This window comes from Musa acuminata, chromosome BXJ3-3 (genome assembly GCF_036884655.1).
Source record: "Musa acuminata AAA Group cultivar baxijiao chromosome BXJ3-3, Cavendish_Baxijiao_AAA, whole genome shotgun sequence".
In the NCBI taxonomy this organism is placed as follows: Eukaryota; Viridiplantae; Streptophyta; class Magnoliopsida; order Zingiberales; family Musaceae; genus Musa; species Musa acuminata.
Window position 1 is genome coordinate 27,405,587 of NC_088351.1, and position 26,904 is coordinate 27,432,490.

Here is a 26,904-nt window from a genome sequence, read left to right on the forward strand (position 1 = left end):
CTGCCTCTGGCTTGTTTGATGCAATTTGGAGTATAATACTAAATCTTGATCCAACATTGATAATGGATTGGTATGGTAGTGACATATCGGTAACACATCGAATATTGATGGTATTGAATTTTATGGTTAGATATTGGCGACTGATCCGATGGTGATGTAGCAGACTCATTTTCCATGGTAGAGGCGATAATGCTTAACACGAGCTAAATCTTCTTATGTGGTTGGGTTGACATTTCATTCACCAAGAATGGAGTGCTTGAAAGAGACTCTAAAAGCGTTAATCTCATCGTATCATCGAGATTCCCAGATTGAGTTCTAGTGGACGCAAGCTAAAGAGGCAGACGGTGAAAGTTCGCATCTACCAAATCCTTACTCTGAGATTTCTGTTTCCCAGAACAATACGAATTCTGAATCACCACAGAAGAATCGATCAACATGCGACATAAATGAGTATCAACCATAATAACAGATGACTTTTCCTCCATGGAGATCGATGCAGCCTCAGTGGCCATGTTCAAGAAGCCAGGGTTGTTCTTGAGCAACTGTCAACGGCACAACCGAGAACATCACGGTAATCCCGGGAGATGATGAAGTGATCGTAGACCCTTCCATCGCTGCTCCTTTTGTACTCGAGCAGCAGCATCGAATGGTTGAAGGCTGTGAGCTTTACGAACCCGTAGTCATGGTCTTGATAGTAACTCCATCTCGCTCGGACCGTGGTGAAGTCAGCAAGGCTGGCACCTCCACCTCCGACAACTACATGTGTGGTTGCTTCGAAGGGGCCACTGTAATAGTTCGATCCGTTCCGTATGCAGGTGTTCTGCAACAGACAAGAACATGCTCTTGGTGTTCATCTGATAGAACTCGTAACGTATATTTGATGTCAAAGGACTGGTTGTAAGATGTGTACCTGATAGACCGGGCATGTTCTTTCATAGTTGTGTACATGTCCAAAAAAGGCAATGTCAACCTTGTACTTCTGCCAGAGTTCTTGAAGGCTTTCTCTTCCCATAGGCTCCTCAGATGTTCCTTCATCACCATAGAAATCGGCAGAAGAGTAACCAAGAACCCGGTGAGCAAGGAAGATCAACCATGGTTGTTTCTGTCTATCAACTGTTGACAAGCAATGTTCGATGAAGCTGTATTGCTCGGTTCCTGGTCTCCAGTCATGCTCAGTGTCAGCTATACAAAAGTGGAACATGCCATAATCGGTCGAATACCTGAAAACACAGTTAAAAGGCTTTTAGATTGCATCCTAGGAGACTCAGCGAGATAAAAACACGAGTTCAATATCAGCTATACAGAAGTGGAACATGCCATAATCGATCGAATGCCTGAAAACACAGTTAAAGACTTTTAGATTGCATCATAGGAGACTAAGGGAGAAAAACACGAGTTCAATAATCTGCCTTGCTCAAATCAGCAAAAATAGTAGAAAAAACTAAATCCCCAACATAAGTAATTCATTTTATGCTTACTGATGCATACTGTTAGCTGGAGAACTTATGAGATGGCATATCTAAGTTAAGAACAATTAAGCTTTAGAATAGGATGGAAAATTAGAAAGGAATAGTGCATGCCACTGAGTAAGAAATCCAACATCAAGACCTTTCGACAAAAACTCGATTTTGTTATTTGATGTAGAACACCACACTTAAGTAAAGTGGATGGCAATTAATTCATACACAAATTCAAACCGTATGATGCAAACAATAGCTGTCATAAGGGAACAAAAATTAGTATATGTCTGCAGAGTGATACCAAAGCTTTGCTCTGTTTTCGGCAGGAACATAAAACATAGTTTCAGACAGTACACCACATTCTCCACCTGAATCTGTATTCTGATAGAATGATCCTGTCCCGGGCCAGTCCCGTTCATGGTTACCTCTGCAAGATGAGGATGAAACATTGTCATTTCCAGTTTTCATGGTGATACAAGTAACTTATAGAACTAACCTTCCAATCATATAAGGCAAAGCTGAAGCAATAGGTTCAATCTGTGAGGTAAATTGGTCCCACTGTGAGATATAACCATTTGCATAGCAGATATCACCAATGTGGAGAACTATGTCAATATTCTTTAGGTCCTTGATAAGCTGATAAGTAGTGTTAAGAGAGCCAGGCTGGAAGTTGTTGTACTCATTTGAACCATCAGCCTCAGCCTGGTAAAGAAAGCCAAAACAGAAAACCATCTTATGCCCAGGAAGTAGAGAGAAAAATTGCAAAGTTATAGCATGTGCTCCTATTCAAGCATCTTCTGCCACAGCTCAGATGAAAACTATGTTCTCTTATCGTGTAAGACGATTAATTGCATGAGAAAAGAGCCTTGAAAGGTCTTATTTGTAATAATATTTTTCAGTAACTTTTGCAAGCAGTGATGCATGGATATCTCAGTGCCAGTTTGGTATCATAATCATACTAGGAGAATTATTGTAATGAATTTTATATGGTATGTGCTAATAATGGGAAAACATGAACCATTACTAATTTCATAATCAGTTGGTATTTAGGATCTATGTTAGTTTGGCAAGTCCCATAGTCCCACATCGGGAAAAACAGGCTTGTTATCTCCTATTGGAACTATAAATAAGGGTCTAGGCTTTGAAGTCAAATATACCACAAGTGGCACCACAAGAAAAACCTAAGTGTTTGCTTTGGGTTTAAGTCCACACTCAGTTAAATAGTTTTGGCTTATAGTTTGAGTTTTTCTTGTTTAGTATTTTCGGGTGTTTTATGACCTAGGAACATCTTCCTAAGGCATTTGTAATAGTCTCATTTTATAGTAGTGATTTGCTCCTCTTTCGTCCGTGGATGTTGGTCAAGGTTAATTGATCGAACCACGTAAATCTGGTGTTCTAGGGAGCTGAGAACATGCCAGATGGTACGTCAAGGAAGATCTTGCCATACGTGCCATCACTCACGTGATTGGTGCATGTGGGACAAGCTTAAAGCCTTGTATATTAAGAGGATAGTAGAGAATCGTCTCTACTTAAAGCAAAGTTTGTATATACTTCGGATGATTGAAGGTACATCTATACTCTCACATCTTGATAAGTTTGATTCCTTGGTTATGGATTTGGAGAATATAGATGCAAAAATTGATGATGAGGATAAGGCCCTGTTACTTTTGTATTCTCTTCCCCAATCTTTGAAGCATTTTCGTGATATTATGATTTATGGAAAAGAAACAATTTCATATCAAGAAATTAAATCTGCACTAAAATCTAAAGAGCAGATAGACAGGGATATCACTGGGGAAAGTAGAGAGAATCAGGCTGAAGGTCTGGTTATTAGGGGGAGAACAGATAAAAGGGAATTTGACAATAGTAAATCTAAATCTAGATCTAAATCCAGACATAGAAATTTGGAATGCAGATATTGTCATAAAATGGGACACATTAAAGTTGATTGCTTTAAATTGAAAAATAAATTAAAGCAAAAGAAAAAAATTGTTGAGAAAACTACTGAGTTTGCTGAAGCTAATGTAGTAACTGATGAGAATGATGGAAATATTTTCTTTGCTACTGATGATAGGACGAGGTCTAAAAATGAATGAATTTTAGATTCGGGTTGTTCTTTTCACATGTGTCCTAATAGAGATTTGTTTTCCACATATGAATCTTGTAATGGTGGAATTGTTTTGATGGGCAATAATGCAGCATGTGATGTTGTTGGTAGAGGAACAATCTGAATTAAAATGCATGATGGTATTGTGAGGACGCTTACTAATGTTAGACATGTTCCTGATTTAAAAAAGAATCTCATCTCTTTAGGCACCCTAGAGGTCCTTGGGTGTAAATACACAACTGAAGGTGGAGTTATGAAAGTTTCTATAAGTGCCCTTGTTGTTATGAAAGCTTGTAGGTCTGGTAGCTTATATATTTTGCAGGGAACTATTGTCACAGGCTCGGTTGCAGTCTCGTCATCATCATTGTCTGATTCTGACATCATCAAATTATGGCATATGCGTTTGGGTCATATGAGCGAAAAAGGTTTAAGCATATTGAGCAAAAGGGGTCTACTTTGCGGACAGAGTACTGGGCCACTGGATTTTTGTGAACACTGTATTTTTTGAAAGAAGAAAAGAGTCAGCTTCAATTATCCGACAGTTCACAAAACGAAAGGTACTCTTGACCAAGGTTTGCCGTACCGGACTGTACCGCCCGGTACGGGCGGTACGTACCGGTCCGACAGGCCAGCGGTACGCGGACCGTCCCGTACCGTACCGACACTGTAGCAGTGTACAGTAACACTGTAGCAGTGTACAGTGCTCGGTACACGTGAGTGTACCGCTCGGTACACCTGGGTGTACCGAGCGGTATACCGTACCGTACCGGTACCGAGCCTGGGTCGAAACGTCGGTACGGTACGGTACGGCGAACCTTGCTCTTGACTATATTCATTCAGACCTTTGGGGTCCAGCTCATGTTCAATCTAAGGGTGGTGCTAGGTATATGTTGACTTTCATTGACGATTATTCCAGGAAAGTTTAGGTTTATTTTTTAAAGCATAAAAATGATGTTTTTCTAACCTTTAAACAATGGAAGGCTTTAATTGAGAAGCAAACAGGTAAACAGATTAAGCGGCTTCGAACAGATAATGGCATGAAATTTTGTGAGCATGACTTTAATGAATTCTGCAAAAATGAAGGAATTGTTCGGCATCGCACTGTTAGGATGACACCTCAGCAAAATGGTGTGGCCGAACGTATGAACAGAACACTCTTGGAGAGAGCAAGGTGTATGATCTCAAATGCAGGGTTAACAAAGGACTTTTGGGCAGAGGCGATTAATATGGCCTGTTACGTTGTCAACCGCGCTCCTTCTGCAGCACTTAACTTTAAAACTCCAGAGGAAGTTTGGTCATGTACTCCTGCTGATTACTCTGATTTAAAATTTTTTGGGTATCCAACATATATGCATATAAATGAAGGAAAATTAGAGCCTCGAGCGAAAAAGTGCATTTTCCTTGGGTATGCATCTGGGGTGAAAGGATACAGATTATGATGTTCTGATCCCAAATCCCCAAAATTTGTAATCAGTAGAGATGTTACTTTTGATGAATTATCTATGTTATCTTTTAAAGAGGAATCTACTAGTTATACAAATGATAGTGCACAGAAGCAGGTGGAGCTTGAGATTAGTAGTTCTAATTCTTTTAAGTCGAACTCTTCTACTCAAAGAATGCCAGTAGATGGTCCCGAGTCTACTGACACAGATGATCCAGAGGAAGAGCAATATTCCATAGTCAAGGATAGACCACGGAGAAATATTCGACCACCACAAAGATATGCAAATTTGGTTGCATATGCTTTGTCTGTTGCAGAAGAAACAAGTGAAGTTGGTGAGCCTACTTTCTACTCAGATGTAGTTTCTTGTGATAATTCCGCTAAGTGGTTGATTGTGATGAATGAAGAAATAGAATCTCTTCATCAGAATAGAACTTGGGATCTTGTGAAGCCGCCTTCGGGTAAGAAAATTGTTGGATGCAAATGAGATACTATTGCTGAGGGAAAGGTCCTTGTTCAGAAAATTCATACGAAGGATAATCCTGCTGATATGCTTACGAAGCCTCTTCCGGTTTACAAGTTCAAGCAGTGCTTGGACTTGGTTGGTGTTCATTGTTGGTGATTGCCCATTGGGGCTTTTATGAAGAAGGTGGAGCAAGTTTTGTTAGGACATGCCAAGGTGGAGATTTGTTAGTTTGGCAAGTTCCATAGTCCCACATCGGGAAAATCAGGCTTGTTATCTCCTATTGGAACTATAAATAAGGGTCTGGGCTTTGAAGTCAAATACACCACAAGTGGCACCACAAGAAAAACCTAAGTGTTTGCTTTGGGTTTAAGTCCACACTCAGTTAAATAGTTTGAGCTTATAGTTTGGGTTTTTCTTGTTTAGTATTTTCGGGTGTTTTATGGCCTAGGAACATCTTCCTAAGGCATTTGTAATAGTCTCATTTTATAGCAGTGATTTGCTCCTCTTTCGTTCGTGGATGTAGGTCAAGGTTAATTGACCGAACCACGTAAATCTGATGTTCTTGTCGCTTTTATTCTTTCTGCTTTATTGTCTTTGTTGGGTTGCCAAAATTACCCTTTGGTAAAATTCCTGGGGCTAGCTCTAATAATCTATAATCACAGAGTTCAATAAGTGCAAGTAACATTAGGATATACATCAAACATGATTCATATATATGCATAATATAGTCTAGTTAACACTATTTACCATAGATTTGTTACTTTATTTTCCAGTACATCAACTGACTCAGATCACATCAAATCTTCTTCTTACTATGTATTACTGTTGAACTCAAGATCTTCAAGGCAAAGGAGAAGCATATCCTGTGAGTAATACACTTGAAAAGCACAAGTGAAAGATAATCCAAAGATTATTATCAAAGCCAAATCAAGAGTAATACACTTGAAAAACACAAGTGAAAGATAATCCAAAGATTATTATCAAAGCCAAATCAATTAAAGTCAGGAAGCAATATTACTTTGTAGTTTGTGGAACCTAGGTGCGAACTATCCAACTCAAATGTATGTTAAGCTGGTGGATATGAACACAAATCCATGTATTCTCAAGGTTTAATGACCACTAATATATTTTTTAATGTTTTTGGTGAATTGATCATGTTATATATATATATATATATATCTGAACATCTAAATATACTTCACATGTTTCTTTGGGTTAAACATATAATTTGGTAAGGACATGAATATGCTGCAGCTTCTGAGAAAAACAAAGTTCATTCCAAAAATAGGCTAAATACCATTGGTCTACATCACAAGTAGAGGAAAATAAACTGTCAACGACCAGCGATTGAGTCTAAATAATGTCTTTATTAAATGCACACCAAAACTAACCAAGATCATTACCTTTCCCATATCACCAAAAATGACAACCTGCTGTAAAGAATCTTGCCCAGGATATGGAGATGCTTTAAAGATGTATGACCGGCTCCAAACATATGAATCATTGATCAATTTATGTCCCAATTTGTAAGTATACCTACAATGTAAAAGGTATGACTCATTAGAATACTTGTGGAAGAACCTCCCTCTGATAATAGATAAACAAATGATAAATGGACTGGAAACATTAAGATGAAACTATGATATTTACATTTTATTAGGCCATAAGTCCTTCAGAAAACTAGTGTGTATGAAACCAGGATCTCGCCAACCCACTGTCCGAGCAGGTGCACCTGTAAGTGCAACCAAGCAAATAATTGTAAATCTAACTTGCTCATGGGAGAAGGCAAATGCAGTCATAAACATATTAACCATAGAGCACATTATTACAAAATCTTTTTAAATGTTGTCTTTCTTGAAAGGTCAAATCTACTCGCTTCTGACTGTGATAGATCAAGTTTCTATTTCAAGAATGGAGATTTTCTGCTCATATTATATCTTATTGACAAGTCAAAGTACATGCAACAAACTTTCCAAGGACAATCCTATATTGAGACTATAGATGGAATACAAACAAGTTATCTATAACAATGGGAAAATTAGACATGTTGCATCACATTTGACTAGCTTCAACAGATATTCAGCATAATAACCAAGACAAATGACTCTAGTCTGCAACCAACAGATCTCCCTGAGGAATTTTGAAAACCTAAATATGTAAGAGGTTCTAGAGATGATAGCCAGCAGTCTTCTAGTTTTTCACTTGATCCCTAAAGAGATAAAGACGACCTTCCAGAGCAAAGGAAAAATTACAAACCACACATGCTGTTACGACTGAAAGTTAATGTCCCAGCTGGGGAGCGGACTTGAGAATCTCCTCGTGCACCCCATTCAACAAAAGGTTCTGCTTCATTAATTCCATATCCACTTGTCCATGTAACACTCATCTGAAAAATGAACATTTTGTCACACACCTTTTGAACATGAAATTCCAAGGAAGAATGTGTACAGAAAAGGAAAATGCAATGATGTCCAACAAGCTTGAAAGAAAGTATTGTCTTGAAATCCTATCAAGTATATCCCCTCAAAGAAAAAATATCCTATCAAGCATGCAGAGACTTGGAACTTTTCTCTTCTGGTAGGTGTTTTAACTTAAAGAATATAAGCAGGGCATTATGGACGTATAACTTTTTTTCTGATGCAATATCACTTATCTATTCTCATTGCTTAAACATGATCTGCCATCAATGTCAACTAATAACAGGCATGACAAATCTGAAGCGAAAGTGGAAGTACTCTGCATGGTTTATATATATGCTACTGCGTATTGCAGAAATAAGAAAACAGTACAGAGTGATTAGTTATTCAGATCATAATTCAATTAGAATCTAGGGAACTGTGGCCTCAATTTCAAGCAGAACTGTATATAGGCATCATTTAGTTACAGAAAGAAATGTAAGCAATACTTACTTCATTCCACAACTTTCCTTGAGCCAGCCTAGGGTATACTGGTGCTTTTGGATTTGCAAAAGTTACTTTTTTTGAGACAGCAACCAACTTTGGCTGTTGCAGTGATAGAAAGTATGAAACCAACATTAGCTTACAGTAGTAATTAATAACTGGAAGTGAGAGGATAAGTCTTGTTTGTCAAAATCTATAAAATTGTCAGTCTGATTAGGTTAAAAATTATTTTCTTATATCTAATTTTTAAAAACAGGAAAAAAGAATCCTTACTCCCTACTCCCTAAGTGATGCAGGAAATCAACTAAAGCAGCAAATCATAGTAGGCACCAGGGTCTGTCGTACCGAGCCGTACCGTCTGGTACGGGCGGTACGTACCGGTCCAACAGGTTGTCAGTACGTGGACCGACTGTTACCAGTCCGAGAGTACTGTAGCACTGCTACAGTGCTACAGTGCTACAGTACTCGGTACACCTGGGTGTACCACTCGGTATACCGTACTATACCGGTACCGAGCCCAGGTCGAAATACCGGTACGGTACGATATTGAGAACCTTGATAGGCACAAAATAAAGTAATCTTTAATAATTTGCATTACAAAAGATTCTTCCTAGCCAAATCTTCAGAAATAAAAGGCTCATCAAACTAAAGAAAAAAGCTTGCTTTCTGGCTATGAAGTTCCGATCTAAGAAATAATGAACCCAACAATACTCGATTTTGAGGCTGATGCTTTATTGAGAAACACAAATAAAATTCAGTCTCAACGTATACATTTGAGAGCCCTCCAGAAAATAGTGCAAAGGAGAAATCCTCTCTCTGATTGATTAGCTGAAGCTTCAATGATCCCTTTCCTGTATTGCGGTAGTCTGAGGTGGTATAATTTGCATATTGGTACTGCAAAACATGGATGAGTTGATGATTATATTCTACATCTATCTTACAATTAAAGCATCAAAGTCTTGTATTTATTGTGTGACGAGAGAAAAACCTTGATAGGTGCAGTGCATAGCAGTGGAGGACTTTCTTTTGGATTTTCCGGCAGACAGATGGAAGAACTGAAACTCAAATGAGATATCAGCTAATTGTGAAGCAGCGCTACCAAATCTTAAATCGTTGCATTTACTTAAAATAAGTCATCTTTGGAAATTGCTTTTGAACTATTGTGTTCGCCTAACATTTGTAGCCAAACAATTATTTTAACATCTAGGAATTCATATAACAAGTAAAAATTTTCTCAAAAAAGTTTTATCACTAGTACTATAAAACAAAAAAAAAATTCCAATCAGAAACTTCCTTTAGTGTTTGTTCCTTTTGCATCATCCAGGAACATATTCACTAATACAAGTCCAAATTGATACATAAGATACTTGTACCTGAAACTTGCAGGAGAGAAAACTCCAATCCAATCGTCATTTGATGGACTTGGATAACTATACTGTAAAGTCACCCAGTCACTGTTTTGACCCTGCAATATATCACATATTCCATGAGATTGTGAAATTGGAAAATGTTCTACATTGGTTCCTTGATTGATAAAGTTATAACAGCTAGTGTTGTCAAAAACAATAGAAGCAGAAGTAATCTGTCTTTCCTAAGCTTATTATTACATATACAATCATGTTTGAATCAATTCAAGCATTCTTGTGAACACATGACTGTTGCTTGGCATAAGTAGGCCACAAAATGAAAACGAAAGAACCAGATGAGGCACAGCCAAAACAAACAGAGAAATTCATCCATATCAAAGAGATGGTTGTTCAGTTATTTACTTCATTCTTTGTATATTTCTATGCTATAAAAAAGCAGTTGCTTGAAAAAAGAAGAAAAACATTATTTCTGCTAAATGATATTCTATTTTTGCTGATTTTACCTTTTAACATGAAACAATCAGCCTTGAAATTGAAGCAGAAGCAACCATATGCATATCATATATGAGTAATATTAAGATTAAAGATTAAGCATCATAAGTGCATAGAATCATCCATATGCATATCATATATGAGTAATGTTAAGATTAAAGATGAAGCATCATAAGCGCATAGAATCATTGGAATTCATCACATGCATATCACCTTGTTGCTTTCGTGATTCAACCTAACAGCATCGGACAATACCTGCAATCCGAGAACACGAGGAGAGGCCTCGACGTAAGCCGAATCATGGAGGGCGAGAGTGGTCTTGTGTATCTCAATTCTCAAAAGGGGCTGCTCGCCGCTGGGCTTGCCCGCACCAGAGCTCAACAGGGTCACGAGGATCATCACCAACAGATTCAAGCTCCGGAGGCTCATCGCGCAACCCCAGCCTCGAAGCTCCCCAATGTAACACACGAGATCAAAAGCCCCTTCAAGAATTGAAGCTCCTTTGCTCAAGAAAAGGCGCGAAAAAGCAATCTTTAAGCATCAGCATCCTCGTAAGACATGCAAATTAAGCAAAACGAGATAGAAACCTCTGTAAAATCTTCAGCAGGAAGCGGAGCTCACCTGATGGTTGGGCGATCAACAGTAGCTTGTCTGGATCGTCAAGACAACGTCTTTTTTGCAGCAGGAAGGATGAAAACGATCGGGGAACAAAAACACTGAGATTTTTTAGTGGTGATTGACGAGAATGGAATCGAATCGTCGCATCTTGGAGCATATATATATATATATATATATATATATATATATATAAGTTAATTAACATTTGTTGTTAATTATTTGGATATTTTAGATGGTTATATATGCTTTTTCATTAACATTAGTTAGCATTGTTACAATTAGCCATGATTATTCCATTTTTTTTCTCAGATGAATTAAAATTTAGAGTAATAATATATCAAAAATTATAAGGAAAAATGCAATATTTTGTTGGATTTATTTATAAATCCAACAAAATAAGATCTTTTGATGAGTTATTGTGTATGAGGCCATGATTTGCAAGACAGCTAAATGTGAAGTATGTGCATGTGGATATGCTTATGCTTTCAAGAAACTACATGATATTCTTATCTTGCCTTACAAGAAAGGAGGAATTGGAAAATGATAATCAAGTAAAAAAATAATGAAGAAAGATAATTTCAACTATTATCATCCAAATATAAAAAAAAAATCCTTAGTATAGCACTCATCTTATTAATGAATAAATGTAAGTAAAAGAGAAAAGATTAAAGGTATATAAATAACTTTTGAAGTGGATTTACTATATAATCATAGTAGCCATAATTTGTATGTTTGTATATATTTCTTCAAAATAAGTATAAGATACATCCAATGGTTTAAAATTTGCACCTATAGTGGTTGGAGTCTACTTAGTTTTAGAGGTGAAAAAATTGAAGCATGTGTATCATATCTTGAATTAATTTGTTTGTCCAAAAAAAATATATTTATGATGTTGAAGGTAAGAATAATACAATAGTTTATATAAATTAAAAATAGAAAAATTATGTAGCTGGAATAGTTAAGTTGGTTAGAGTGTGTGGCTGCTAGCCACAAGGGTTGGAGGTATAAACCCTCCTTCAAGTTAATTAATAAAAATAATTATTCATATAAAAATAAAAACAATAAAATGTATTAATTAAAATATTTAGTTTTAAATTTTTTTTGGAAAATTAGTTTATAGAATGATAGAGTTGTTTGATGATTTTTTTTAATTTTCCATTAGAGTCTTATTTTGACCAATAAAAATTAAAAATATTAATAAAATTATAATTTTGTAAAAAAGATTTACTTTTACAATTTTCACATGGTCTAGCCATTAAAAGAATCTTAGCTCTTCCTCTAGCAAGCATTTTATTAATTTATTTCATTTTTCATTAGATGCTTATTTTGACTAATAACTTTTTAAAAAAGAAAGGTATTTTTTATTGGTAAATATTTGACTATACAATTTTCACATCATATAATCTAAAATCTATTCATAGGTAGCATGTATTTTTTAATAAATTGTTTAATTTTCCCATTAGAATCTTCATTTGTGCAATAAAATTATTGTTTTATAAAAAAATTTATATTTATAGCAAATATTTATTTTTGCAATTTTCACATCATCTAAATAATATACCTTTTGAATACTTTTTTTTTTTTGTATCTCTGTTGGGACCAATATGGAAGCATATAACTTTAACATTTTAGAAAAAAGCTTTACCTTTACAACATCCACATCATCTTATTTAAAAACCTTTCAAATATTCTTGGTCATTTGTAAATAAATTATAATAGAAAAAAAAAGGACTAACCTTTACAACTTCCACATCATTTAATCTCAATTTTTCAAAGCCTTTTCTTTTGATCTTTTAATTTACAATCTTATTTCGGAACAAATACAGATAGATAATTTATTATTATGAACTCAAGTAAATGTCAAACATCATTATTGCTTTCATAGTCAATAGATACATGTGTATGCTGTATTGTCATCTCCCATTTCAAACACATCATCAAGTGCATGATAAAAAATCCTCAAAACTACAAACATCACAAAGGTCAACATTCTTTTAACATTGTGGACATAAAAAGGAGTAGATTTTTGCATGATCAATATGGTCGTTGGATGTTCTATCACAATGTAGAAGTTGGATGTTCCCCGGATTACAGTATCCATAAAAGATAGCAATTGCAATCCTCCATCTGCATCATTCATTCAGTTCTTGTCCACAACATGCAGTGATCGATATGTTCTTCACACATACTTTGCACGAGACAAGTGCTAACAAACACAAACGTGGCTATTTGAAGACCTTTTGTTTGGTTCAGAAGGTTAACTTTCCACTGTAAACCTTATGGAATGGAGAGTGTGCCAATCTACACATGAAGAGCAGTTCTTGATGAGTTAAGGAGATACCAAAACGACCTCATCAAAGAGAATTAGATGTTGTCCTTTGCAAATTTGCATCAACTTTTTCTGTGCCCAGATGAAGCCATCAGAACACCCACAGCAACGACGAACATAAAGAGCATGCTCACAAGCAACACATATGTCCTCCTCGAAGACCTTCGATATTCTCCGAAAAGGACAATGCCCCAGAATGTGCTTACAAGTGGCAATGCCTGATTCATACAAAGAAATAGTTAGAAACAATATGTAAATCAGTTTATATGAACTTTTTTCATTTTCTTTTGGTACCATTATTGGCTACAAGTAATTTTCTTTTGTTGCCTAACATATTTAATAAAGCGCAGAAATTGTTTTCATCATCTAGCTGATTGTGAGGTTATGAAAATCTAGTTACACCGAGTGAATACTTCATTTTCCATTTTCATGCTTAATTCAGTTCTTCATGGATACATGAAAAAGATATCTACTTGTTCAAACCAGAATTCTTTTTTTCTGGAAGACAAGACTAAAGGAGCATATACATGATCAAGAGGGCATTAAAGTGAGTTTTACCATGAAGTTGTGGAAATAAGGTCTTTCATGCATCCAAGTTTTACAGCAAAACATTGTACACAGCAGAAAATAATTTCCCAGAATCCATGTAAAATAAAAAAACATGTAACTTGATTGTTTTTGTTTCTTTAATTGGTAAATAACTATAGAAAATTAGGATTCTGTAAATAAACTCAGCTTAAACACTTTGAAAATAATCCTGGAATCTATTATGGCTCTTTACTAGTTACAGGGTCCTACTCCTAGAGGCATCCACATGCTAAAAGAGAGGTAAGGTCATTTTCAATTCATGATTGGCCAAACTAGGTTTGTCTATGATTAAAAGATTCTTCTTTGGAAAGAAAAAGAGAATATTTCAGCAATGTTACAGCTCACAACTGCATATAAATTGTCAGAAAATGTACTATAATACACTAACCTGAACAGAATCAGCTGCAGCATATCCAGCAGCTTGCCCACCCATAAATTGAAAGCCATTTCCGAAACCACATAGCAATCCAGCCAGCAGAGCCCAGTGCCTGCCCTTCCAATCCTTGAGATAAGCAGTGAATGATGATCTCGGAAGACCGAGTACCGGCTTGTATAGAAAGTAGATGTTCAGACCGATCCCAACAATGAAACAGGAGCTGGAGAAGTAGAAGAATGCTGTGTAGACCACAAGGTGTGGCACACCTTGGTTTAATGTGTGCCATTGATCATTGGTGGCCAAGTTGAATGCTGGAGAGAAGAGTGAGAAGCAAATGCCAGCAAAGAATACGATGCTGAGACCTAGAAATGTATTAGACCCTATCACCTGTAAATAGACATGATCACTGATCAATCTGAGATAATGTGTGTCTTCAATGCATGTAAATAATCCAAATGCATGAGGACCTTGGATCTGACCATTTACCAAGAAGAGTATATCTGGCCATTGCAGCAGCATAGGCTTCAGAATATTAAACAATTCAAACTACAGGAATTTGACAAAGCAAACAGATGCACATAAAAATCAAGTGCATGTATATAGATAAAATCTGGTCTCATACAACTTTATTCTTTTGTGTAAAATAATTGTTAAATTGTTCCAATGTATGCAAGACTTCTTGAACGCATATTTTGGAGCATTATATGCACAGATCGATATGGCTAATACTGCATGCCAGTGAACAATCATGTGTGGTTGCTAGGTAATATTCCTGTTTGTCCTTTTTTTAAAATATTCTTGTCTACATCAAGCTTATATATTCTTTTTAAAATATTTTTATTAAAAATATATGTACATGATCTCGACAGGAATTCTGTATGATCGCTGACCTTAATAGATCTTTTGTTCTCAAGCTGTATAAGGAATTCTGCAGTTCCAACTTTTGCTTTCTCACTATTGATATTAGAGCCAGAAACCAAACCTCCATCTTCCAAGTCCCTGGGTTCATCTACAGCCAGAGAATTTAAGAAAAACAACTTAGAACAGAGAATGCTGGAAGTTATGCTTTAAAACTAAGAAACATATACTCAAAGTAGAACCTTTGTCTGGTAAATTCTTGCTGACTTCTTGATCCCTAGAATTGCTACAAACGAGTAAAAGTTTTTCTTAATTGACAACCAAACTCAGAACAATTCAAAGGAAAAAATTTTGATCGCATTTCAAAAAAGCACAACTATAAGATCTTTATTCTACAAATTTCTAGCAGTGTCAATGATAACATCACAAACAGATGGTACATATTGATGGGCATGTAAACAACATGGCACAAACTTAGCAATAGTTTGTACAAAAGAAAAGTGCATCATAAAATGCCATTCTATCTTGTTGGCAATTATGGATGGAGGTAGCTGAATGGTAAAATACCTTGGCTAAGGAGCAAAGATGTGATGTACCCAAAAACTAGGATACCAAAATTATTTGCTAGAAATTATCTCATCTGATGATTTGGGATTGGGGGAAAGGAAAATGTAATTAATTATACCTGCCCATAATAATTAAACAAGGCCCATTTAATTTTTTTGCTATGGGCATAATTCTCCTAGATATCTTTGATCTATCCTTGCTAATGATCATGTCAGTGAAGTTAACAAATTTAATTATTTTTTCCCTTTAGATTTCCTAGTCCTTACAGGTATTAAATGGATAAAAAGAACATTAGTTCATGAGGACACTATACCAAGTTTGGGACGTGGAGTTACTTGATGAGCCACTAAGTTTCTTTGTGTTGTCTGCAGCATTTGAAGAGTGAACTGCAGATCCTAGACAAACCGCAACAAGAAAGCAAGCAGCTCCAGGGAAAAGAATCTCAGCTCTGTTAATACGATCATCAAGAAAATAGTTCAATGTAGTTCCTGCATTTCAGACAATGGAGAAGAGTTTAGCTAAAACACACTAAGAAGGAGAAACAATATGCATTCTAGAGCAATCTTCCCTAATTAAGAATTGAAGTACATTCAATGTAGTGGACCAATGAGTTTCCACTACATAGTTCAGGCTTGTTTTCAAGATGGAAAGGAATAGATCAAGACATCCTAGAAATATTAGGTCATCTTGTTGGATAATTCTAGCCCATGAAATGCTAAAAAAATCCCTAATCTGGGCTGATGATGAAATTCGAGATAATGTTAAAGCATAAGAGTGTTTCCCATTCTTCTTTTCCTATAATATCACAAAGAGTATACTATGATTTATCAGTCACTACCTTAAGGCGTCCGAAACTTCAAGTACTATGGCACACACATCTGATTTAGGAACTATAACAAGTTAAATAAGAAACAGACTGTAAAATTATGTTGCAAACACATGGGATCTAAAGAGAAAATATTCAATTAAAAAAATCATCCGAACAATCTTTCCCTCTATTCTATTAAGTAAAATAAAATAAATTCTATAAAGTAAGTAAAATAGAAGTTGTTCAATTAACTAAACCTTTAGATGGCATGAGGTATTTACCAATAACTACGGTTATACTTGAACTTATAACTTCTGTTACTGAAAGACCAACATATGCCCATGCATACTGTGTTGATAAATTCCCAAGACTTAGAACAATTCCACCTGCCATTGCGAACAAGGTTGAAGGCCAGTTATCCTGCAAATATTCATTATCTAAATTTAGTCACAAGAAATTGAATCATTCTGTCAAGAAGTTATCAACAATTGAAATAGAGTGCCGGGTAACTAAATTATGTGGAAAGAAACCTACTATGTCCAGAAACCATTTTCAAAAATGATTATTTTACAGAAGAATAAACAGGTATTGAAATGAATTTTTAAAATCAAAGTAGCATGCAGTTTAAGCAACATATAATGCTAGAACTGGATTATAAGCCCACTCACCTTTGATCTTAAGCAAAAGACTCAATTTAAAAAAAAAAAAAAAACTGATTGAAACAAAAAGTTGATGTCACCTAGCAATTGTTTGACATGTTAAAAGCAGAAGAATTCAAAATTCTCCAATTCACTGTGCAGTTAGATACTTTTATAATACAAACAGGATTTCCTCTTGCTAGCAATTCTTCTACAAGTGTACAGAATCAAGAAGGTACTTGAATCTAAGAGAAGAAAAATAAAATGTCAACTAAAACTAGAGGGCATGAAATAACCTGACCAAGCTGGGTAATGAAATTTGGCATCTCAGGTGTGCTGTCACCAATCTGGCCAAGTGTTAGGGCTATGATCACAGCAGCCAGGAGATTGGTTATGGAGTAGTCAAGGTAAGTGTGTTGAGGAAGACGACCCCTCCGCTCTAAAAGAGTCAGAACAGCAGGCCAGGTGCCCAAGAATAAAAGGGCAGCCAACATAAGTGCAATAGCACCTCCTTTATCTTGTACCAGGTACATCTTCAGTACTAGTTCTTGATCAGAGGAAGAGCCAAAGATAGATACCTGAAAGATTCACTGTCACATCCCAAAATGTTTTAACTCTGTACTAAGAAAATTATATTGTGAATAGATTACCACATCAAACTCCATAACTACATAGGTAATTTTTTTCACTAAATTTAATATTCTTATCTTTACAATACTGAACATTATCGACTAAAACAATTGCTGGAACTTGGTGGTGCTACTTAACCATAAAGAAGTCTCCTCCACCCAAGTATCAAATTTAATACAAGTCAGAATTTTCTCTACGGATAAATATAAATAAAAAACAAAATCATATCAGCAATTATGCTAGGTAGAACCTCCAAAGATTAAAAAACAAGATAAAACAATAATAATTCTTATGAAATAAACACAATCATGCATCTCATGCAACATATCTCAATAACTGTCAAGTAATTTCACATAAAACATAGGCAGATATCGGATACCCAATGGAGTACTCTTCCAACAATGAATAAAAAGAAATGAGTTTTATATTCTCCTAATGGCAGATGAAAAGAACTCATATCGCACTCTCAAGAGTGGATGGAGTTATAGTCTCTCGTCTATCGAAATGAGTTGTGTTCCCCTCTCAATAGTAGGAAACTGTCTAGTCAATATATTTGGTAGTCTACTAATCTTGGCCCTTGGCAGAGAAACAAAGGCCTCATCTATCATATGTCATAATCATTAATTCTCATTTGTTTCATTCATTCATTCATATATACATCCTAAGAAGCCATACAATAAAATATCATGATCTACAATGCTTAATATACAACATGTGAGGCTCCATTGGTGGTTCCGCATTATGATGAGCTTAAAGCTCCTTTTACGAGGGCACTTCAAATATGAACCACTTATCATAGCTGCATATACCACATGGTAATAATCACATCAATATCATCGATGATAGTTTTAAATTCTTAAAACTCACTAATTATTTTCAAATAAAAAATTCAAATAAAACTTTTAAATTATAAGTTTATGAGGTGTCGATCTCATTCCAATCCTTAATTGACCTAAACCTTAGCTGAATTGGTCCAACTAACTCGGAAACTTAATTCAGTTAGAACATCACTAAACTGACCTTAAATCCTCATAAGACTAATCTGAAATCCAAAAAATTGATTGTTAGACTTATGCATCCTTTTTTTTTTCAAATAGTAAACAAAAGAAATTTAATTCTGAGGAAGGTAGAGAACCTGTCTTTTTCAAGGAGGCTTCTCTCCTCCCTCGTATCTGGTGGTTGTTAGGCTCCTCTTTACCCCAATGAAGAATAGAAGAGGAGCCTCACCAGCTTTATATATGAAGGGAGAGAGACGTTCTTCTCAAGAAAAGAAATGAAAATTGATTTTTGGATTAATTAATTAATTAATTGATTTTCTAAATTGTCCACTCCGTTAAGGAAACCGATTTTAATTATTTCTTTAATCATAATGTACAAACAAGGATCAATCCAAATATAGCTGAATATCCGGTGATTACACCGAAGCAGGTCACCATATGGTCACACCCTTTGTCTCTAGATCTGCATTATTGATTCATCATCCATGATATACTAATCGAGGGCAAAGCAGAATCTGACAAACATTCTGAAGAATAGTGCATCAGATTAATAAGTTCGTCACACATGAGTTTTCTTATTGCAAATCAACTCCAAAAAAATTTCCTTTTAAATCTTATTTTCTTCTGAATAAAAACAACCCATATTCCAGGAACGAAAATGAGAAAAAAAAAAAAAGAGAATGAAAATCACAAGCAACAATCTGGTGCCAAAGCCACATTAACAGAAACTGATGGTGGTCATAGAAGTTAGAAGCAGCACTCAAGAACTTCTAGTGTAAAAGTCAATCAGAAAAGGGTAAAATCATTACAATGGTATATAAAAAAAACCTAGCATACTTCGAATGGAAAGGAACTCCAAAGAAGGAATCACATGTCAGAATAAACCCTCGGTCTTGAACAACAAAAAACCAGTCTTTCCAACAAAATTTTCCTGGGGAGAACATGACAACATATCCAAGAACATCTAAGCCGAAGGTAGAAGGATCCAAGTCAAAGATTCCATGCGACATGATCCGTCTAAAGAGTAGATAAGCCAAAGAACTCACCTTGCGGAGGAGAGTCACAGGGCAATTCTGAAAGAAGAAAGCGGAAGCCAGTTGGTGAATCTTCGAGGCATTAAAACCCAAGGAAAATGGCGATGAGACTTTGGACGAAAAGTCGCTGTTGGAATCTGAAGACCGCAGCAGGCACTGATGGGAGCTTGGCGGATGATTGGACAACAGTTGGAATTGATTCACCTCATTGATGACCTCTCTGAAAACGACGACTATTTCTTGTCGTCCGATTGACTCACTGAACGGACGAGATGCAGGATCGGTAGATCCGGAGATTCGGGGAATCTCCGGGTCGAATCTCCATGGAACGGTGGTGGGTCAATGAATCACGTTTCTTTCTTTTTTTTCCTTCTTTTTATTAATAAAATGTTATTGGTCAACACATCTCTCCAAATATAATGATTTTTTATTTGTCCATCACACACATATTTGATTATATCATTGAGATTGGTTCATGAACTTGTCCAATTCCTCAGGTGTGGTACGTAAGCATATTTAAAAATACCAGTATAAAAATATTATCGGGTTGTTTTTGTTCTTAAATCAATAAGATAATCTATTATTTTTATATATAACTCGATTTCTATCGGTTTTTTAGTCCAAAAATAATCGATTTAAAAATATTATAAATTTAAAATATTATATGGAGGTGTCAAAAATATTATAAATTTATAAATTCTATGGTATGGAGGTGTCAAAAATATTATAAATTTAAAAATAATCGATTCCTCTAAGTGATATTTAAATCTTATACTTGAGGGATTCAACCGATCTATATAGCAAAATGACAACCCATTCATTTATAAACGGATCTATATATAGTATGATATACCTACACTAATTATTTTATTAGGAATATTTCAAGGAATTATGACAAATAAAAAGTGTATTTTGAAAAATATAAAAATATGAATATCTTTCCAAAAAATCTCTCTTTTTTGGAATTACAATGAATTATTTGTCTTAAAGAATAAAAAATAAACTCAATTCAATATTTTTTATTGATATTTAATATTTGATATCTTAAAATGTTACTGTATTGATGTCGTTGATCGAGAGGTCGACACGACTTGATTCTATCCCAAAGGTACAAGCACATCTAAGTGGTCGACGTGACGGTCACGAGAGGCGATTGCAGTGAGGAGAGGTCGGATGATGCAATTCGAGATGGATTTTGCATCATCCCGAGGTGTGCTTTGGTTTCATCGAGGTCCCTACACAATTGATCGCTATCGAGGGTCCTAACTCGATCCTTCCGATGGTAAAATTAGTAGTGAAGTGAGAATAGTTGGGGGGGGGGGGGGGGAAGCGATCGGTTGGGGGGGGGGGGGGGGGGGGGGGAGCGATCGGTGGAGGGAGGCCGATGGCTTATTAGAGCCATCTCATGTGTCCCTCAAGAGCTCATTTATGTCGATTGTTGGTTGATACATATTCCTATGATGCATTATTAGCAAAGGACGACTGCATGCGTGTTGTTTGTCAGGCCTAGTGTTTGCCCAGGATAAGCATATGACGGTCGTCTATGCTAAGCAACTAGAAGAAGGGGAAATGGGCTTTGTCGCCAAAGATTGATACCCCCTATGGTTGGCTTGTATGGTCTTTCCGAAATTGATAAGTTGTAGGGGAAGGGAGGCGTGCAGGTTCTCTTGCCCACATCATCATCTAGGTGGCAGCGATTTGCTAGGTGAATCGGCAAGTCAATGCCGACATATTTAGTAATTTATACTTTTATCAAATGTGCTTTTATCAATGAAGACATATATAGTAATTTATACTTGAGCGATCGGTGGAAGGTGGCCAATGGCTCATTAAAGTCATCTCGTATGTCCCTCGTGAGCTCATTTATATCGACTATTGATTGGTACATCTTTCTGTGACACATTGTCAGCAAAGAACGATTACAAGCATGCTATTTTGTTAGGGCTAGTGCTTGCCTAGGATAAGTGGACGATAGTCGTCTACGCTAAGCATATGGAAGAAGGGGAAATGAGCTTTATCGTAAAATATTAATGCATCTTACGATTGGCTCGTGCGATTTTTTCCGAAATCGTAGATGGTAAACGTCGTGTATGTTGGGCTGATGGCCCATATTCAGCCCATGTGGGCTTTATCAGCCCACACCCCCTCTTAACCTAACCCTAATTAAGATTAGGGGGGTGTGGTGGCTGCGTTTTAGAGGTAGATTAAAGCTATAAAAAGGCAGCAACGAGGCAGATCTTTGGAGGGACGAGATTCCAAAGAGAAGAAGGAGAACAAGGCATAAAATGAAGAGAAAGAAAGGAAAGAAGACAAGGACAACGCAGAGAGACTGTTCACAATCATCTAGCAATGTTCTCATCTCAAGTTAGATCAAATCTACAGTAGACTCTTGCTGTGATTACTTGGGGAGGTTTTAGATATTGTGGGCAGTGACGTGATTCTTGTATCCCAGTTATTCTCTTGTGGTCGTTGCTAAGGTTTTGGGCAAGAGATTGAGATTTGTATATTCATTATTCTCATAGTGGATTATCTCTAGTTTGCCCCGTGGTTTTTACCCTTCACATTGAAGGGGTTTTCCACGTATATCTTGGTGTTATGTTTGATTGTGTTTCCATTTTATTCCGCTACGTATTTTGGTCTTCTAGTATTTGTTCCTATACAAAGGTTATTCGTGTTTATATCCCCATCAACTGGTATCAAAGCGGGGTTTTGGTGATTTAATTTTTGTATTTGAACATGGAGGTCAGTAATGTTTCTCGCATGTTTAAATGGAAATAATTGGATGATATGGAAACCAAGAATGGAAGATCTCTTGTATTGCAAAGATTTGTATGGACCTTTGCAAGGGGATAGTGCAAAACCTACAACTATGACAGATGATGAGTGGAAGAGGTTAAATCGAAAAACAATTGGGTTTATTAGACAGTGGTTTGATGATAGTGTCTTTCACCATGTTTCTACTGAAATTTCTGCATATTCTCTTTGGAAAAAATTGGAAAGTCTCTATGAAAGAAAAACAGCTAGCAACAAAGCTTTTTTGATCAGAAAACTTGTGAACCTAAAATATAGAGATGGTGCTTCTATTGCTGAGCATTTGAATGAAATGCAGAGTATTACTAACCAGTTATCCTCTATGAAAATATCTCTTGATGATGAGTTGCAGGCATTGTTACTTCTCAGTTCATTATTAGAAAGTTGGGAGACACTGGTGGTTTCCCTTAGTAATTCTGCACCATATGGTATTGTCACTATGAGTCAAGTAACAAGCAGTTTGTTGAATGAGGAGTTGAGAAGAAAGAGTTCAGCAACATCTCAGAATGATTCACAAGCACTTATCTCAAAGAATAGAGGAAGGTCAAAGTCTAGAAGCAGTTCACGTATGGGTAGGAGCAAGTCAAGATCAAGAAAAGATATTGTTTGCTATAACTGTGGTGAGAAAGGACATTACAAGAACCAATGTAAGCAACCTAAGAAGAACAAGAAAAAGGGAAAAGAAGTGGAGTCTACAGAGTCAAAGGATAATACTACAGCTACAGTGCAGGGTGGTGATTATTTGATTTTGTCTCCTTCTGATGATATTTTTTCTTGTGTGTGTCAGGATCTTGAGTGGGTGATTGACACAGGTGCTTCTTATCATGCTATACCTCAGAGAGAATTTTTTGCTACATACAGGTCTGGAAACTTTGGTGTTGTCAAGATGGGCAACTATGGCACAACAGACATCATTGGCATGGGTGATATCCATTTAAAGACCAACCTTGGCTGCAAGTTGGTACTTAAGGATGTGAGGCATGTGGTTGACTTGAGGCTGAATTTAATTTCAGTTGGAAGACTAGATAATGAAGAGTATGAAAGCAGATTTCATAGAGGGCAATGGAAGCTCAGTAAGGGTTCTCTTGTTATAGCCAATGGAAAGAAATGTCATACTTTGTACAGGTTGCAGGCTAAAGCTTATGGTGAGCAGTTAAATGCTACAGAGAAAGACTTCAGTATGGAGTTGTGGCATAGGCGATTGGGACACATGAGCGAGAAGGGGCTGCAAGCTCTTTCTAAGAGAGAGGTATTACTAGATCTCAGAGGTATACATCTGAACCATTGTATTGATTGTTTGGCTGGTAAACAACATAGAGTTTCATTTGCTAGTGCTGCTTTGTCTAGAAAAATGCATGCCTTAGACCGTGTTTATACAGATGTATGTGGTCCTTTGAGGACAAAAACTCCTGGTGGATCTGTTGATGTTCTTGGTATAAGTGGTGCACTTTATTTTGTCACTTTTATAGATGATTTTTCCAGGAAAGTTTGGGCTTATGCTTTGAAGACCAAAGATCAGGTTATTAATGTCTTCAAAGAGTTTCATGCCAGGGTTGAAAGGGAGATAGAAAGGAAATTGAAATGCATAAGATCAGATAATGGTGGTGAGTATACGGGATTGTTTAATGACTATTGCAGGTCACATGGGATCCAACATGAGATGACAGTTCCTGGTACACCTCAGCATAATGCAATTGCAGAGAGGATGAACCGCACCATCATGGAAACGATCAGATGTATGCTTTTACAGGACAAGCTACCCAAAAGGTTTTGGGATGAGGCTTTGAGGACCGCAGTTGATGTGATCAACTTATCACCATGTACAGCCCTAGATGGTGATGTTGTAGAGCATGTATGGTTAGAGAAAGATGTTTCCTACAGGCATTTGAGAGTGTTTAGTTGTCGTGCATTTGCACATGTTCCAGATAATGAGAGGTCCAAGCTGGATGGTAAGTCTAAAGAATGTATTTTTCTTGGTTACTTACATGATCAGTTTGGTTACAGGCTTTGGGATCTAGAAAAGCAGAAGGTGTTCAGGAGCAGAGATGTTGTCTTCTTTGAGGATCAAACCTTTGAAGATTTGAAGAAGAAGGCACCAGCCAAGACTTCTGCAGAAGGATTAACAGATTGTGACCCAGTTATTCCTCCAGTATATCAGGGTGATGGGGGAGATGTGCAGGAAGATAGTGTAGAGCCTGATGTTGATCTACCTGCAGGACATGTTGAGCAAGAAGAAGTAGGAGAGCAAGTTCCAACAGAACCTTAGTTGAAAAGATCTTCTAGACAACGTCAACCTTCCAGAAGATACTCTACAGATGAGTATGTGATGCTTACTGATGCAGGTGAACCAGAGAGTTACCAGGAAGCAATTGAGAGTGAGTAGAAAGAGAAGTGGTTAGTTGCTATACAGGAAGAGATGGATGCTCTTCAGAAGAACTACACTTATGATTTGGTGCTGCTACCAAATGGAATGAAGGCCTTGATGAAGAAGTGAGTTTTTAGGTTGAAGACTCAAGAATATTGTTCTCAACCAAAGTACAAAGCTAGATTGGTTGTGAAAGGCTTTGGTCAAAAGAAATGTATTGACTTTGAAGAGATATTTTCTCCTGTTGTTAAAATGTCTTCTATTCGTGTTGCTCTTGGTATTGCTGCTAGCCAGGACTTGGAGGTTGAGCAGTTAGATGTGAAGACAGCTTTCCTTCATGGTGATTTGGAGGAGAAAATTTATATGGAGCAACCAGAAGGCTTCAAAGTCAAAGGTAAAAATAATTTTGTCTGCAAGTTGAAGAAGAGCTTGTATGGGCTAAAGCAAGCTCCAAGACAGTGGTACAGAAAGTTTAATTCATTTATGACAGAAAACGAATACAAAAGAACGACTTCAGATCATTGTGTGTACATCAAATGGTTTGGTGAGGATTTTATTATTCTCTTACTTTATGTTGATGACATGCTTATTCTTGGGAAATATATGTCTAAAATTGACAGGTTGAAGAAGGAACTGAGTGAGTCTTTTGCAATGAAGGACATGGGGCCAGCAAAGCAAATACTAGGCATGCAGATTTCTCGTGACAGGAAAAACAAGAAGATTTGGTTGTCATAGGAGAAATACATTGAGAAGGTATTGGAAAGATTCAGTATGAGCAATGCTAAGCCAATTGGTTCTCCTCTTGCAGATCACTTCAAGTTGTGCTCAGAATAGAGTCCGTCAAGTGATGAGGAGAAGGAGACAATGCAAAAGGTTCCTTATGCTTCAGCAGTTGGAAGTTTAATGTATGCAATGGTATGTACGAGGGCAGACATCGCATATGCAGTGGGTGTTACTAGCAGATTTCTTGCAAATCCAGGCAAAGAGCACTAGGCAGCAGTGAAGTGGATTTTTAGATATCTCAGAGGAGCTCTAAGGTTTGTTTAAGCTTTGGAGGTGGACCACCTGTGTTAACAGGTTACACAGATGCAGATATGGCAAGAGATATAGATACGAGGAAGTCTACTTCAGGTTATGTACTTACTTTTGCAGGGGGAGCTGTGTCATGGGAATTCATGTTACAAAGGTGTATTGCTCTCTCCACCATAGAAGCAGAATATATTGCTACTACAGAGGTATGCAAAGAAATGTTATGGATGAAAGAATTCTTACAAGAATTGGGGCTGAAACAAATTATGTGGTGCATTGTGATAGCCAGAGTGCCATCCATTTGTGTAAGAACCCAATGTTTCATTCCAAGTCAAAGCATATAGATGTCAGATACCACTGGATTCGAAATGTATTTGAAGAGAAGCAATTGCAGCTTCAGAAAATTCATATAGATGACAATGGAGCAGACATGTTGACGAAGACCTTACCAAAAGAAAGACAGGAGATATGCCGACAGTTGGTCGGTATGGCTTCACATTGAGGAGTCATGGGACAGCCTCCCTTATGGGCTGAAGGGGGAGGTTGTTAGGCTGATGACCCATATTCAGCCCATGTGGGCTTTATCAGCCCACAGCCCACACCCCCTCTTAACCTAACCCTAATTAAGATTAGGAGGTGTGGTGGCTGCGTTTTAGAGGCATATTAAAGCTATAAAAAGGTAGCAACGAGGCAGATCTTTGGAGGGACGAGATTCCAAAGAGAAGAATGAGAACAAGGCAGAAAAGGAAGAGAAAGAAAGGGAAGAAGACAATGACAACGCAGAGAGACTGTTCACAATCATCTAGCAGTGTTCTCATCTCAGGTTAGATCAAATCTACAGTAGACTCTTGCTGTGATTACTTGGGGAGGTTTTAGATATTGTGGGCAGTGACGTTGCTAGGGTTTTGGGCAAGAGATTGAGATTTGTATATTCATTATTCTCATAGTGGATTATCTCTAGTTTGCCCCGTGGTTTTTACCCTTCACATTGAAGGGGTTTTCCACGTATATCTTGGTGTTCT

The 26,904-nt window shown here is 36.8% G+C and overlaps 2 protein-coding genes across 9 annotated transcripts; both read right to left on the reverse strand.

The window, feature by feature from the left end:
- Positions 1–330: 330 nt before the first annotated feature.
- On the reverse strand, positions 331–10,990 carry LOC135633992 (probable inactive purple acid phosphatase 1). 2 transcript variants are annotated; one of them, XM_065144091.1, is made up of 13 exons: positions 10,855–10,990; positions 10,489–10,715; positions 9,748–9,839; positions 9,363–9,429; positions 9,146–9,268; positions 8,384–8,476; positions 7,731–7,860; positions 7,125–7,206; positions 6,878–7,010; positions 1,957–2,162; positions 1,762–1,887; positions 911–1,220; positions 331–820 (listed from the first exon to the last, which is right to left on the reverse strand). In XM_065144091.1, exons 2-13 carry the CDS (start codon positions 10,660–10,662, stop codon positions 515–517), a joined length of 1,842 nt encoding a protein of 613 aa, XP_065000163.1. In that variant the 5' UTR covers positions 10,663–10,715; positions 10,855–10,990; the 3' UTR covers positions 331–514. The 2 variants fall into 2 exon arrangements, with proteins under 2 accessions (XP_065000163.1, XP_065000162.1); XM_065144090.1 differs by having other exon boundaries at positions 10,489–10,733.
- Positions 10,991–12,709: 1,719 nt separating this feature from the next.
- LOC135633168 (ureide permease 2-like) lies at positions 12,710–19,841 on the reverse strand. 7 transcript variants are annotated; one of them, XM_065142334.1, is made up of 8 exons: positions 19,690–19,841; positions 17,312–17,593; positions 16,659–16,797; positions 15,883–16,057; positions 15,245–15,288; positions 15,035–15,153; positions 14,157–14,531; positions 12,710–13,398 (listed from the first exon to the last, which is right to left on the reverse strand). In XM_065142334.1, the coding sequence occupies exons 2-8, from the start codon at positions 17,546–17,548 to the stop codon at positions 13,243–13,245; spliced, it is 1,245 nt and encodes a 414-aa protein (XP_064998406.1). In that variant the 5' UTR covers positions 17,549–17,593; positions 19,690–19,841; the 3' UTR covers positions 12,710–13,242. The 7 variants fall into 7 exon arrangements, with proteins under 7 accessions (XP_064998406.1, XP_064998404.1, XP_064998400.1 ...); XM_065142332.1 differs by having other exon boundaries at positions 16,635–16,797; XM_065142328.1 differs by having other exon boundaries at positions 17,312–17,605; positions 19,690–19,827.
- Positions 19,842–26,904: the final 7,063 nt, after the last annotated feature.